We start from the raw sequence: 15,000 nt of genomic DNA, 5'->3' as shown, positions 1-15,000 counted from the left end.
GTGATGGCTGCTGCTACTGGGTAAGGATCTGTCTGTCTATGTATGTATCTATCTATGTATCTATGTGTGATGGCTGCTGCTACTGGGTGAGGATCTATCTAAACTACGCACAAAAAGTTAGGAAACTTAATTTCGTTCCTGTATATCTTGGTATTGTGTGTGATATCATCTTTATTGTTGATTTGTCACCTTTACAACGAGGTACAGCTTGTAAGCATGGGGCATTCGTGGAATGAGCAACACAGCCAAACGTGTGGGTAGCGCCCCACCCCAAAAGATGTCGAAAATGGCCTGCAATACTGTTCTGTATTGGTATTCACCTTTGTTGCTTGGTGCATTGAATGCTGTTTAATGCTGCATTTAATGCTGTTTGTTATTGCATTATAAATGTTTGTGTGCTTGTAGATCGGCTGTTTTCACTACTTTAGTGCGACAGCCTTATATGATGAAGCAGGGCTTTGCTTTGCGAAAAAAATTACACATTTGAAACGAGATACGAGAATGGAACGAAGGCCAGACATTTTATCAAAAAAATAATCCAAATGGCCGGCCTGGACCGGCAGGGAATGAACCGGCCATTCGGGAGTTGTCCCGCTTTTCCCAATGGCCAGCGCGTCCCTGAAATGTTGTGTCCGTCCTCTGGTCGCAGACACCCGTTCCCACGCGTCTTCAGCGGCTGCAGCAAGCGGGACCTGGACAGCTACTTCCAGAAGGGAGGGGGCATGTGTCTGTACAACCTGCCCAACATGACACAGCTGGTGGGGGGGAAGAGGTGTGGCAACGGCTTCGTGGAGGAGGGGGAGGAGTGTGACTGCGGGGAGCCAGAGGTAGGGCTTTCTTTAATACAGAACCGTTTGGACAATGCTCCGTAAAATCACTCCTCATGTTTGATTGATTCAGTTGATGTTTTGCACGACTCTTACTGTACTATTTACATTATGATTTTGGCTCAAGCCCCCTTTGATGTTGTCTATGTGTGCACGTGCCTGATTCATCTTCATCCATGGTGGCTTGTGGTAGTCTGGGATCACTTCACTTTTCGGGCTTGTAACCGGTCTGGAGTGGAAACCACAAAACGTCATGTTGTAGTACTCAAAGGTCTACAATTTGGCCGGAACTATCCACCGGAATCAGTTTTAACCCAAAATATTCCCCTGTGCTCAAGGACATACTTTTAGAGCCTACCTAATAAACTCCTTGATGCGGAGTAGTTTTGCTTTTGAAAAATTTGTTTGGTATATGCATCTTTTAGTCCAACTGTTAGCGACTGGCAAGACTACACTAGGCTACTCGAGCATTTTAATAGGGATTGGGGAAACAAACGGAGGGAACCAAATCAAAGCGACGCCGCTTCTTCTAGTGGTTTCCACGCTTTAGGCGGAAACCAAACGGCCTGTTCTGAACGAACACCAGGCTTTCTCTCAGAAAGCCTGGTGGGCGAGGTTAGGCTTGTGGTGGAATTGTTTTCACCTTTTCTGTTCCTGTAAGCTCCTTCTGCCTTGCTGAAATAAATCTTTTTTATTTATACTATATCCATGACCTGGCTAGCTGGAGGCTGCCATGCTAACTAACTGGTTTAGTTTGTTTTTCTTAATCCCAGTTAATCTGTACGTTGGATGACACACATAAAGATGTCTTGCTTTTATCTATAGAGGGTATGCACCTGCATAAAGTGAATGGCAAATCGAGTGGCATACCGAGTGGCAAAGTGAGTTTAATGTCGTTTAATGCAATCAGATAGGACTTTTCTGTGTGGATGTACAGTTCTCTCCCCAAACCCCACTTTTAGAACCAGTGCCCCAAAGACTTTAGATTGGTTCTGCAACATAGTTGTTATTTCTTTTTGTTGTTGTTGTTTTTAAAGCTCTGAATTGTTGGGAGCTGAGGGACGAATGATGCCAAAAGGGACAAAGCGGATTGCAAGGGACTGTATGGGCTGTCAAGGCCAGAAAGTAGTTTTTTTGCCACTCAGTAGGCGTTCCCACATAACTTCCGGGTATGATGATGATGCCACGCGCATACCCTCTATTCTCAAATCTCTAGTATGTCAGTTATCATTATCATCCTCTGTGTGTGTGTGTGTGTGTGTGTGTGTGTGTGTGTGTGTGTGTGTGTGTGTGTGTGTGTGTGTGTGTGTGTGTGTGTGTGTGTGTGTGTGTGTGTGTGTGTGTGTGTGTGTGTGTGTGTGTGTGTGTGTGTGTGCGTGCGTGCGTGTGCGTGACATCCAGGAATGTGACAACAACTGCTGTAACGCCAACAACTGCACCTTGAAGGAAGAGGCACAGTGTGCTCACGGAGTCTGCTGTGAGGGTTGCAAGGTAACTGAGAATATGTCTCACACACCCCCAGGGGTCCTTGAGGGAGCTAGGATCTATTCCTATTGGCTGAGCTTCAACCCATCTGGGCCTAGAATTATTGAATGCTTTAACCAGTGAAAAATAGCAGATATACAAGCTCACAGTGTGGCACCGAGTGCCGCGCTGTGAGCTTGTAGATCTGCTATGTCATGAAAATGTGTGCAAATCTTTGAATATATGTACTTTCAAAGCGAACGTTTGTAACTCAAATGTTGCTTCTGGGGGTGATCCCTGGAACTAGATATTTTGAGATGCGGGTCCGTGGCCAAATAAATATCGTTTTGGGGGTCCTTCACATGAAAAGGTTTGAGCACCACTGACATAGTAGTCTCTCAAGAACAGACTAACTGAGCTCCAGTTAAGTGAAAAGGACCTTTTCTTTGACGATGGCTGGCCAGATTGCTAACATATAGAAACATAAGGTTTTTCAAAAAATCTAATTTTTACTATTTTTCAATAGGTAAAGCATAAAATAATGATACACAATGTGTACCCGTTCTAAATGCGTTTAAACAGCCTGAACTCCAGTTTGAAAGTGCTAATGCTGAGGCTGGTCAAACTACCTCTGCTAATACATCATTATGTATTTGAACTCCCGAACACAAGGCCACACACTCGCACAGGCTTGGCTAGCTGCTCCTGGAATTTATCAAGGGTCCTGCTATTTGGATATGCTTTGTTTAATAGCTATTGGTTTTGTTTTAGGCCTAGAATTATTGAATGCTTTAACTAAGGAAAAATAGCAGATATACAAGCTCACAGCGCGGCACCGAGTGCCGCGCTGCAAGCTTGTAGATCTGCTATTTTTGAAAAATCTTGATAATTTGAATTTTGACCCGATTCTATAAGTGTCTTTTGAATCCTTCTAAGGTTTTTTTGAAAAACCCTATGTTTCTATGTCAGCAATCTGGCCAGCCATAGTCAAAGAAAATGTCCTTTTCTCTTAACTGGATCTCAGTTAGTCTGTTCTGGAGAGACTACTATGTCAGTGGTTCTCAAACTTTTTCATGTGAAGGACCCCCCAAATTATATTTATTTGGCCACGGACCCCCATCTCAAAATATCTAGTTCCAGGGACCACCCAGAAGCAAAATTCGAGTTACAAACGTTCGCTTTGAAAATACATATATTCAAAGATTTGCACACATTTTCATGACTTTTTCAAACATAGCAGATCTACAAGCTTGCAGCATGGCACTCGGTGCCGCGCTGTGAGCTTGTATATCTGCTATTTTTCACTGGTTAAAGCATTCAATAAATCTAGGCCATGAGACCTCCAGATTTCCTTATCCCGAGCAACTTCCTCCACTCCCTCAGGGAGTATACCGAGGCGTTCCCAAGCCAGTTTGGAGATATAATCCCTCCATCTGGTCTTGGAGACCCCGTGGTCTGCCACGGGTGTCCTCCCAGTGGGACATGCATCGCGGACGTTCCTAGGAAGGCGCTCGGGGGGGCATCCGTACTAGATGCCCGAACCACCTAAGCTGACTCCTTTCCAAGTGTAGGAGCAGCGGTTCTACTCCAAGTCTCTCTCGGGTGACTGAACTTCTCACCCTATCTCTAAGGGAGATACCAGCCACCCGTCTGAGGAAACCCATTTCGGCCGCTTGCACCCGCGACCTTATACTTTCGGTCATGACCCACACTTCATGACCATAGGTGAGAGTAGGAACGAAGATTGCTCGGTAGACAGAGAGCTTTGCCGTCCGGCTCAACTCTTTTTACTTCACAACAGTGCGATTTAGCGACTGCAAAACCGCTCCTGCTGCTCCGATTCTCCGGCTGATCTCCTTCTCCGTCTTTCCCTTTCTCTCATTCGTGAACAAGACCCAGAGATACTTAGACTCCTCCACCTGGAGTAAAGCCTAAATGTAAAGCCTTAAAAGGTTTTTCAAAACAGTAAAACAAGGCAAAGAAGTTATAAGGGATAAGAAGGCATGCTCAAAATGTTCTAAGAAATGTTTCAACTTATTCCTGTGTGAGTCACCATGTTGTCGCTCTTTCAGCTCAAGGAGTCGGGGGCCATGTGCCACCAAACTCACTGTGTCACTGTTATTGTTCTTTCAGCTCAAGGAGTCGGGGACGATGTGCCGCGGCGCCGCGGGGTCATGTGACCTGCCGGAGTTCTGCACGGGGGCGTCGCCCTACTGCCCGTCCAACGTCTACATGCTGGATGGAAGCTCCTGCCACTACGGACAGGCCTACTGCTACAACGGCATGTGTCTGACCCACCTACAGCAGTGTGTGCAGCTCTGGGGCTCTGGTAGGATATATTATATTATATTATATTATATTATATTATATTATATTATATTATATTATATTATATTATATACATTAATATGACAGGCCTACTGCTACAACGGCATGTGTCTGACCCACCTACAGCAGTGTGTGTGGAGTTATATGTTGTTCGTGTCCAAATATGGGGCTTGTGAGGTCAGACTTAGTGAGATTCGTCGGTTATCTCCATATATGGAGGGATGTGTTGGTTATCTCCATATCTGGAGATTCAACCTTCAACGATTTTGACATCTTGTTACTAATCTGTCGGTAGATAATGCCGGTCTTATATAAGGGTCATTTGTGTACGGTGTGATGTCATACTGATGTCAGCAGTGTGACTGATTAGGGAGTCTTACTGGTATAGATATCATAGATATACTGCCACTACGGACAGGCCTACTGCTACAACGGCATGTGTGCAGCTCTGGGGCTCTGGTAAGGATTATTATACAGTAGATATGAAAGGACAGGCCTACTGCTGGTAGGATATGTTGTATACAGTAGTTATGATCCTCTGTCCTGCACTGGGATCAATGCACTTTGTATTTGCCGAGCTGGCATCTATGGCACTGGTTCCCAAACACTGGGTCGGAGAAGTAGTGAAAAATAGCCGATCTTGCAAGCTCACATTGCAGCGCAAAGCGACGCGTTGCGAGCTTGTAGATCTGCTGTTTTCACTAGTTTGTAGGTGTGTAACGATAGTAACTGAATCAAAAAATCGTTTTTAATTTGCAATTTAATTACTTTTCCATTCCATTTTGCTACTCTTGGTCTATTGATAAATGTGTGTAATCTCTGTGTTCATGTCAAGATGCGGGTTTGTCCATATGTTGTAATATAATGTCCATTTATTTGCTAAAGAATCACAGTGTTTACTTATTTATATCCATAATAATAGATTTTCCTTTAACCCATTTAGGCCTAGAATTATTGAATGCTTTAACCAGTGAAAAATAGCAGATATACAAGCTCACAGCGCGGCACTCGGTGCCGCGCTGCGAGCTTGTAGATCTGCTATTTTTGAAAAAGTCGTGAAAATGTGTGCAAATCTTTGAATATATGTAGTTTCAATGCGAACGTTTGTAACTCAAAATTTGCTTCTGGGTGGTCCCTGGAACTAGATATTTTGAAATGGGGGTCCGTGGCCAAATACATATCATTTTGGGGGTCCTTCACATGAAAAGTTTTGAGCACCACTGACATAGTAGTCTCTCAAGAACAGACTAACTGAGCTCCAGTTAAGTGAAAAGGACCCTTTCTTTGATGATGGCTGGCCAGATTGCTGACATAGAAACAAAGGTTTTTTCCAAAACTCTTAGAAGGATTCAAAAGACACTTATAGAATCGGGTCAAAATTCAAATTTTCACAATTCTTCAAAAATAGCAGATCTACAAGCTCGCAGCACGGCACTCTGTGCCGCGCTGTGAGCTTGTATATCTGCTATTTTTTTATATTTAAAGCATAAAATATTGCGTCATAATGTGTTCAGGCCTAAATGGGTTAAAAAACCTGCACTATTGACACGTTTCACACAGATTTAAACGTTGTTCAAATGTATCGTTACACCCCTACTAAGTTGGGTCCCAGGGCAAACGTCTGATTTGTCTTTTTGGGTCTGGAGCTAAAAAGTTTGAGAAACCCACTGATCTATGGAGCACAAGCATCAGCATCCATCTATCTCCACCGTCCCGTTACATTAGAGTCAGAAACTCCACTCTGCACACCTCTGATGCACATTAGCACAAAGTAACGATAAGAAATGTTCACATTTGCATAATTAATGATCAGAATCTTCACCCATCGGGCCTGCGTATCTATCAGCTCCTACATTTGCATAACGTTAGCGACGCCTGGATGAGAATCCTCACCTCTAAAACTGGATTAGCATACGTTGGACGTCAGTAAACCCAATGAAATGAGACTGACTTTAAAAATTGAGGTGTTTCAGCTTGATGTGCTTTTCCAGAGAAAAATGGAAATGAGTTTACACTACCGACCAGAGAGGAGCCTGCCTGGGAGTGTGTATCTACTAGCATGGGGCAAGACCACATTCAGAGTGAATTCTTTGCTTCTGGGTGGTCCCTGGAACAAAATGTTTTGAGATCGGGGTCCACGGCCAAATACATATCAACATGCAGCAATGTGTTGAAGTGTTCTTGGGCAAGGCACTTAAACCTTAACTGCGCCAAAACAAAATAGTGGTGAAAATGGAAACTGGTCTCTATACTGCCTCCCCCTGGCCAGCCGGGGCACCTGATGGAGGGGAAAGGAACTGGTTGGAATAACGTGTTCCTTCCACGCGCTACGTCCACCCGAGGTAGCTCCCCCCTGTCAGGTGATAAGAAGCGGCCTGATCACTCACTCATGCATTGAAGGAAGCATGAGCTCAGTTCAGGGCTCTCCCCAGGTTGGCAGAGGGAGAGCAGAGCCCAGGATTACAGCCTAGGCAATTGGCACTGGGTGAAAAAATGGTTTACAAAATCAATACAAAAAAAAAAAAAAAAAGTAAATGGATTTAAATTAAAAGAAAATGTTTTTGTATTCATTTGTTTATTATGCTATGGCCTTTAAAAATACATATCATGCATCTTTTTCTTTTGTTTGTTTGTTTTTTTGCAGATATTGGGTAGATGTATTTCATTCAAATGTTTTGTATAAAATACCATCATATAATAGTGATTGGACTGGATACATTGTTATGATAAAATACCATCATATGATAGTGAGTGGATACATTGTTGTGATAAAATACCATCATATGATAGTGAGTGGATACATTGTTGTGATAAAATACCATCATATGATAGTGAGTGGATACATTGTTGTGATAAAATACCATCATATAATAATGAGTGGATACATTGTTATGATAAAATACCATCATATGATAGTGAGTGGATACATTGTTGTGATAAAATACCATCATATGATAGTGAGTGGATACATTGTTGTGATAAAATACCATCATATGATAGTGAGTGGATACATTGTTGTGATAAAATACCATCATATGATAGTGAGTGGATACATTGTTGTGATAAAATACTATGATAGTGAGTGGATACATTGTTGTGATAAAATACCATCATATAATAATGAGTGGATACATTGTTATGATAAAATACCATCATATAATAATGAGTGGATACATTGTTGTGATAAAATACCATCATATGAAAGTGAGTGGATACATTGTTGTGATAAAATACCATCATATAATAATGAGTGGATACATTGTTGTGATAAAATACCATCATATGAAAGTGAGTGGATACATTGTTATGATAAAATACCATCATATGAAAGTGAGTGGATACATTGTTGTGATAAAATACCATCATATAATAATGAGTGGATACATTGTTGTGATAAAATACCATGATATGATAGTGAGTGGATACATTGTTGTGATAAAATACCATCATATGATAGTGAGTTGATACATTGTTGTGATAAAATACCATCATATGAGAGTGAGTGGATACATTGTTCTGATAAAATACCATCATATGATAGTGAGTGGATACATTGTTGTGATAAAATACCATCATATGAGAGTGAGTGGATACATTGTTGTGATAAAATACCATCATATGATAGTGAGTGGATACATTGTTGTGATAAAATACCATCATATGATAATGAGTGGATACATTGTTGTGATAAAATACCATCATATGAGAGTGAGTGATACGTTGTTGATTGACAGGTGCCCGTCCCGCCCATGACGCCTGCTTCCAGGATGTGAACGCAGCGGGGAACGCCTTCGGGAACTGTGGGAAAGACGGACAAGGAAACTTCATGAAGTGTGAGAAGAGGTAGGAACACACCTGGACATGACATCACTTCCTGTTTAGAAACCACATCACTGTCAACATCTAGACATTAGTCTCTCGTAGCCAGACAACTATTCCACCATCTCCGAATGCTATATGGAGTCTGGAACGGCAGCTCCCGAACGGCGAGTATCGGAAGTAGCCACTGCTGCACGGAACTGTAGTCCCATTGGAAACATAACAGAAACACAATAGCTCAGACAAAGTCTTTCGAGCGGCCTATTCTTGTTATGGGTGTATAGTTTAAGAAAACGTTTGAAAACACCAATAACACCAGAGAAAGACGAAATAACGTCCCCAGAAATATTGAAAAGAGACTTGACGCTTCCAGTAGGACATGTTATTGCTACTGCACCAAAGGGGCGGTTGCGTCACATCCGCTTTATCTCGCACTCATCGTTTCTATTTCCGTTTGCCAGACTGTATGCGGGAGCATTTGGCCAAATCGCGGAGGCAACAGTCTGGCCTCGCGAGACTACAGACATATAGTCTTGTGTGGGGCCCAGGATCGAACTGGGAACCTTCCCGGTTCCCAAGTGCCCGCTCTACCTCCTGAGCCACTGCTGTCTGTCTGTCTGTCTGTCTGTCTGTCCGTCTGTGTGTCTGTCTGTCTGTCTGTCTGTCTGTCTGTCTGTCTGTCCGTCTGTGTGTCTGTCTGTCTGTCTGTCTGTCTGTCTGTCTGTCCGTCAGTGTGGAGCAACAGAAGTGCTGATAATGATCCTTGGATAAAGTGCATGTGACGCCTCCTCCTCCTCCTCCTCCTTCCCCCACTTCCGTCTTTACAGTCGTTCAAATTTGTCCTCATATAAATAATTATAATTGAAGCCTATGTACTGTAGCTTGCTGCTTTTATCAGAAAAATAACACCCAATGTGAAGTGAGCGGTGGTCGTGCTTGCATAACGTCTTCAGACTAGGATTTGAGTCTAGGATGTACAGGCTATGCTACACACACACACGTTTTGCTATGGCAAAACGCTGAGGAAAAAGGCTACAGACACATGACGATGACATCACTGATGCTACACACACACGTTTTGCTATGGCAAAACGCTGAGGAAAAAGGCTACAGACACATGATGATGACATCACTGATGCTACACACACACACGTTTTGCTATGGCAAAACGCTGAGGAAAAAGGCTACAGACACATGACGATGACATCACTGATGCTACACACACACGTTTTGCTATGGCAAAACGCTGAAGAAAAAGGCTACAGACACACGCACAGCCACTCTATGGAGCGGTTTACCACTGCTCAAAAATGGAAATATATCTTTACATAGATTTCTTTCTGGGCTCTCTGGAGGTGTAGTTCCTGACTTTTTGGAGACATTTGGAGATAGTTGTCTGGCCACGCGAGACTAACACGTCTCACACACACACACACACACACACACACACACACACACACACACACACACACACACACACACACGCATAGGCCTGTCACAATTATTACAGTCGTGATTATTTGAGGTAATCGCAATTATCGTCATAATCATTTCCATGTTGAGAAATGTGCATATAGTTCCAAGCACGTTCAAAAAGCAGTGGAAATAGCCGATCTGCAAGCTCACAACGCATCGCGATGCGATGCGTAGTGAGCTTGTAGATTGGCTATTTCCACAAGAAATGTATAAAGTATAAAGTTATTAAATATGCCGGTCATTCCTTTGTATATTTAGATCATATCTGTCCTGTGCTCAGTGTTGAACCCGAACGCGTTCAAAGAACGATGGCTCATGAACACGTTCATATTTTGGGCGAACGTGAACTGAACGTTCTTGTTTTCGCTTGATGAACGATATTGTCGAACGCGGTCATTCTGGCGCCCGTGAACGGCGTTCGTCGGCGTTCGTCGGCCGTTCATGCAGCGGTCCGCGCCTCCGCGGTCGTCTGTCCTCTCGTCTCTCTTTTCATTCACATGCTCCAATAGCACGCACTGCACGCAGCTCCTCGTGAACGTTGATATGCGGTGCTGTCTGCACTCTGCAGCTGCACTGTGAATCTCCTCCTCGTTACGTCTCGCAAGCCTGACTATAGTTTGTCGTATGTGTGTTGCACAGCGAAAATAGCTGATCTGCAAGCTCACAACGCGTCGCATCCACGAGACAACGTGAGCTTGTAGATCAGCTATTTTAACCAACGTGGACACATGCTGTGCGCAAGGTTTAGAAACTTCTGCCTTCAGCCCTTCACAATAAGGGTGCAGGAAGACTGGGCACTGGGCAGTGGGCACATAAATATTGTGGGCACCTCAATGTTAAGTTGGATGAAATTATTGCTGTGTGTGGTTCTATATGGGCTGTGTCAATAATTTTGACAAATAATAGCATGCAGCAACGTTTTTTTATTTTTTATTTTTTTGAATAGCCAAAAGTATAAAAAAAATGATGGTTAAAAAAGAACGAAAAAGAACTAAGTTAGTTAATTTTGGGGAACCATGAACTTTAGTTCAAAATATAGAATTATGAACTATGAAATAAACTAGTTCATTTTAGAAGTTCTGACATAGAAACATAGGTTTTTCAAAAAACCTTAGAAGGATTCAAAAGACACTCATAGAATCGGGTAAAAAAATCAAATTTTCATGATTTTTCAAAAATAGCAGATCTACAAGCTGTGAGCTTGTATATCTGCTATTTTTCAAAAGTTAAAGAATAAAATAATGATACACAATAATGTGTACCCGTTCTAAATGGGTTAAGACATTTAAATTGTTGATAAGACTCCCAAGTCCAACAACCTCTGTCCATCAGTTTGTAATTTGTGTTTTTTAACGACTCGATCAAAGATTGAGAGCTAACTAGGCCAACGTTCCCACACCCGCACTTGCTGCTATGAACGATAAGGCCATCACACGCTTAGCACTGTCAATAACACATGACACTGATCATCCTCTGTATCGCTACCAGGGTTGTTTTTGACAGCAAAATGTGATTTAGTTTTAGTCATAGTCTTTTGAATAAAATTTAATTCAGTTTTAGTCATAATTTAGTTACCAGTTTTAGTTTGGGTCTGATTTTAGTCGACTAAATATCATAAGATTTTAGGCGACTAAATCTACAGTTGATTTAGTCAACTGTAGAATTGTATTTTGGCAGGCCTATCAGTCATTGTAGTGGCTGATTTTACACTTGGTTGTGTACTGAAAATAGCCGATCTACAAGCTCACAACGCGTCGCAACACCTGAGTCTTTTGGTAAAGCAAAGCCCTGCTTCATCATACAAGACTGTCCCACAAAACAGATCTACAAGCACACAGTGTGCTTGTTGTAGATCTGCTGTTTTCACTAGTTTAGTACATTTTATAGATGATGAATAAAAAGCGAACGGTTTTGGACATACAAGGTTTCCACCCGACAACGACGATATGCTATAAATATAAAGTGCTGGGAGTGAAAATTATGATGTAGGGTGCCTCGGATTAAAACAAATATTTATGGGGTGCCCTGAGACAAAGAAGTTTGGGAACCCCTGCTCTATTCCACAGTGATGATGATGATGAAGTATTGTCCGTGTCCATTGGTCCACAGTGATGATGATGATGAAGTATTGTCCGTGTCCATTGGTCCACAGCGATGCTAAGTGTGGTAAGATCCAGTGCCACAGTGCGGCCAAGAAGCCCAAAGGCACCAACGCCGTGTCCATCGACACCACCATCAAGACGGACGGCATGGAGGTGAAGTGTCGAGGCACCTACGTCTACAGTACCCAGGACGGCCACCAGGGGGACCTGGTGGACCCGGGACTCGTCCTGACGGGCACCCAGTGTGGCGAGGGGAAGGTGAGGGCGCGCTTCATACTCCTAGCACCCAGGGTGCACCCATCCTCCCAACAGGGACGTGGAGAGAATGTTAGAGAGGCAGGAGCTGAGGGGGCACTGTGGCGCAGTTGGTAGCGCTGTCGCCTCGCAGCTAGAAGGTCCTGGGTTCGATTCCCGCCGGGGGACGCTGTGGGCGCTGGGGGCGTGTTCTCTCCTCCGCGTCATCAGCGCCCACACCAGGTGGGGTTGGCAAAAGGGCCTTTCTGCTTGCATGTTCTCCCCGTGTCTCCTAGGGTAGATACCCTCACAAAAACATGCAGTAATCCTGGTCTCTATACTGCCTCACCCTGGCCAGCCGGGGTGCCTGATGGAGGGGAAAGGAACTGGTTGGAATAACGTGTTTCTCCACGCGCTACGTCCAAACCGGGGAAAATACCCTGTGTCAGGTGAAAAGAAGCAACTTGGACTACTCATGCATAGAAGGAAGCATGAGGTCAGTCCGTTGTCTCCCCAGGCGTGGCAGAGGGAGAGCAGAGCCCAGGATTACAGTTTAGGCAATTGGCACTGGGTGAAAAAATGGGTTACAAAATCATGGGATAAAAAGAAAAAAAAAAAGAAAGAGAGGCAGGGCTGACATTTCTAAAAGGGCCTGTTGGGGAAAATATGAAAATAGCCGACCTCCAAGCTCACAACACGTTGCGCTATTTTCGGTGCTTGATACCACACTGAACTAGAACACAATTACAACACCAGAGGAACAGATCACGTTCAACCCATATTTGTCTCTAAAAAGGTTCAAATTTGTTCTCCTGCTATACCACTAATGCGTCTTACTGGTTAATTATATTCAACATGCACATACTCAACACATTTTGATTTGCCTTGATTTTACAGCTCATCAACTTGAGTGGACAACTCAGAATAGAAGAAAAAGCACCCATGAACTCTTGTCATGGGACATTATTATTATCATGATTAAAATGCATGTCGTACAGTGTGTAGGCGTGTTCACAGAGCGGGTGTACATTCTGCTGGAGGGGTGTAGCGATATAGTAACTGTATCGAAATATCGTTTTTGACTTAAAAAATTGAAGTATATCTAAATGAAAACAGCTAAAATCTAATCGTATCGTTTGATTTTGTATCGTTTCAAATCGGCAGTTCAAAGAATCGATTGTATCGATACTACCTACCTACTTGTGCATTGTATTTAGCATTTTTAAGAAGAAAAAATGAAAAGGAGCGGTTTAATTACTTTTCCTTTCCATATAGCTACACTGGTCTATCGATAAATGTGTGTAATCTCTGGGTTCATGTCAAGGTGCAGGTTTGTCAATATACAATGCATGTCCATGTATTTAGCAGATAATCACTGTGTTTACTTATTTATATCATTAATAATACATGTTTCCCTTAAAAACCTGCACTATCCACACCTTTCACGCAGATTTAATTTATTTGCTAAATAGTTACTACATCGATTTTAAATAATGAAATCAAATCGTATCGTATCGCCATGAATGAACCAATATCGTCCATGTATCGTGATATGTATCGAATCGCTATTAAAATGTATCGTTACACCCATATTCTGCTGGCACTCCAAACCCATCTGAATGCACAGCGCAACACGTTGAACATGTTCAGCACGTCAGTCACGTTCAGTATGGCTGATGAAATCACCCAGAGACTCATCATTATTAGAAGATGAATTATTAATTTATACAATATGAGATGACAGTTGCAAAGTATCTGCTGATGTAGAGAGAGACTGTAGGGCATGCTGCCCTCTCTCTCTCTCTCTCTCTCTCTCTCTCTCTCTCTCTCTCTCTCTCTCTCTCTCTCTCTCTCTGTCACTTTATTACAGTTATACACTTAATTGCTAATATAAAATATGATCAAATAACACTGGAATATGAAACATGTTGAAGGTTTTCCTCAGATGTCCAAATACGGTGCAGCAGACACTGTGGGCAGTGGTGGTACTAAAAAAGTACTAACATGTTTTACTTAAAGGACAAATTAGTTTTTTTACAACAAGGGTTCATATATTAGATTGTAATTAGAGAAATGAAAAAGTGAGCGTTAAAATGTTTTCATTTACTTTGTTTAGCCGATTTAGCGTGCTAAAACATGGGGGCATGTGTACAAGTGGCTAAATATGTATTTTTAGACACAATAAGCCTGCAATTTCTTTGTTGCTATTTACAGTAACCCCAGAAGTCACATCTGACCATGAAAGATTGTGGTGCATCTTGGGAATGGGCTTATTCTGTGTAAAAAGACATATTTAGCCACTTGTACGTATGACCCCACCCACTGAAATCTAAATAATTAAAATCTCTAAAATGATAGAAAGCAGTAAATGAAAACGTTTTAACTCTCATCTTTTATATTCTTTAATTACAATCTAAAATATGAACCCTTGTTCAAAAGAAGCCCGGCATTCAAAATATACTAAAGTACAAAAGTATTGCAATTGAAATGTACTTAAAGTACCAAAAGTGAAGTACAAAATGTTTGAAAATAGCACATCTACAAGCTCAAGCTGGTACATCGGCTATAAGTATGATGTAAAACAGGTGGTTAATGTATGTTTTATAATGGTATCATTTATATCTACAAAGTAACTAGTAGTAACTAAAGTTTTCAAATACTTGTAGTGGAGTAAAAGTACAATATTTGGATCTGAGATGTAGTGGGGTAGAAGTAAAAGTATTGGAAATACTCATTTAATAATAATAATC

General features: G+C 42.2%; 1 protein-coding gene across 1 annotated transcript in view; it reads left to right on the top strand.

Annotated features, from left to right (window-relative positions):
* The window catches only part of adam19a (ADAM metallopeptidase domain 19a), a gene marked incomplete at its 5' end in the record, with an annotated part of 205,143 nt that overhangs the window by 162,252 nt on the left and 27,891 nt on the right, over positions 1–15,000 (top strand). The window contains 6 exons of the mRNA XM_080742331.1: positions 1–20; positions 650–827; positions 2,229–2,318; positions 4,425–4,620; positions 8,354–8,462; positions 12,067–12,274. The exon at positions 1–20 is cut by the window's left edge and continues 123 nt beyond it. Of these exons, the coding sequence (XP_080598457.1) occupies positions 1–20; positions 650–827; positions 2,229–2,318; positions 4,425–4,620; positions 8,354–8,462; positions 12,067–12,274 (801 nt within the window). The remainder of the gene's footprint in view (positions 21–649; positions 828–2,228; positions 2,319–4,424; positions 4,621–8,353; positions 8,463–12,066; positions 12,275–15,000) is intronic.

Source organism: Nannobrachium achirus, assembly GCF_963921795.1.
Source record: "Nannobrachium achirus genome assembly, chromosome: 14".
NCBI lineage: Eukaryota > Metazoa > Chordata > Actinopteri > Myctophiformes > Myctophidae > Nannobrachium > Nannobrachium achirus.
This window is presented reverse-complemented; position numbering and strand designations above follow the sequence as displayed.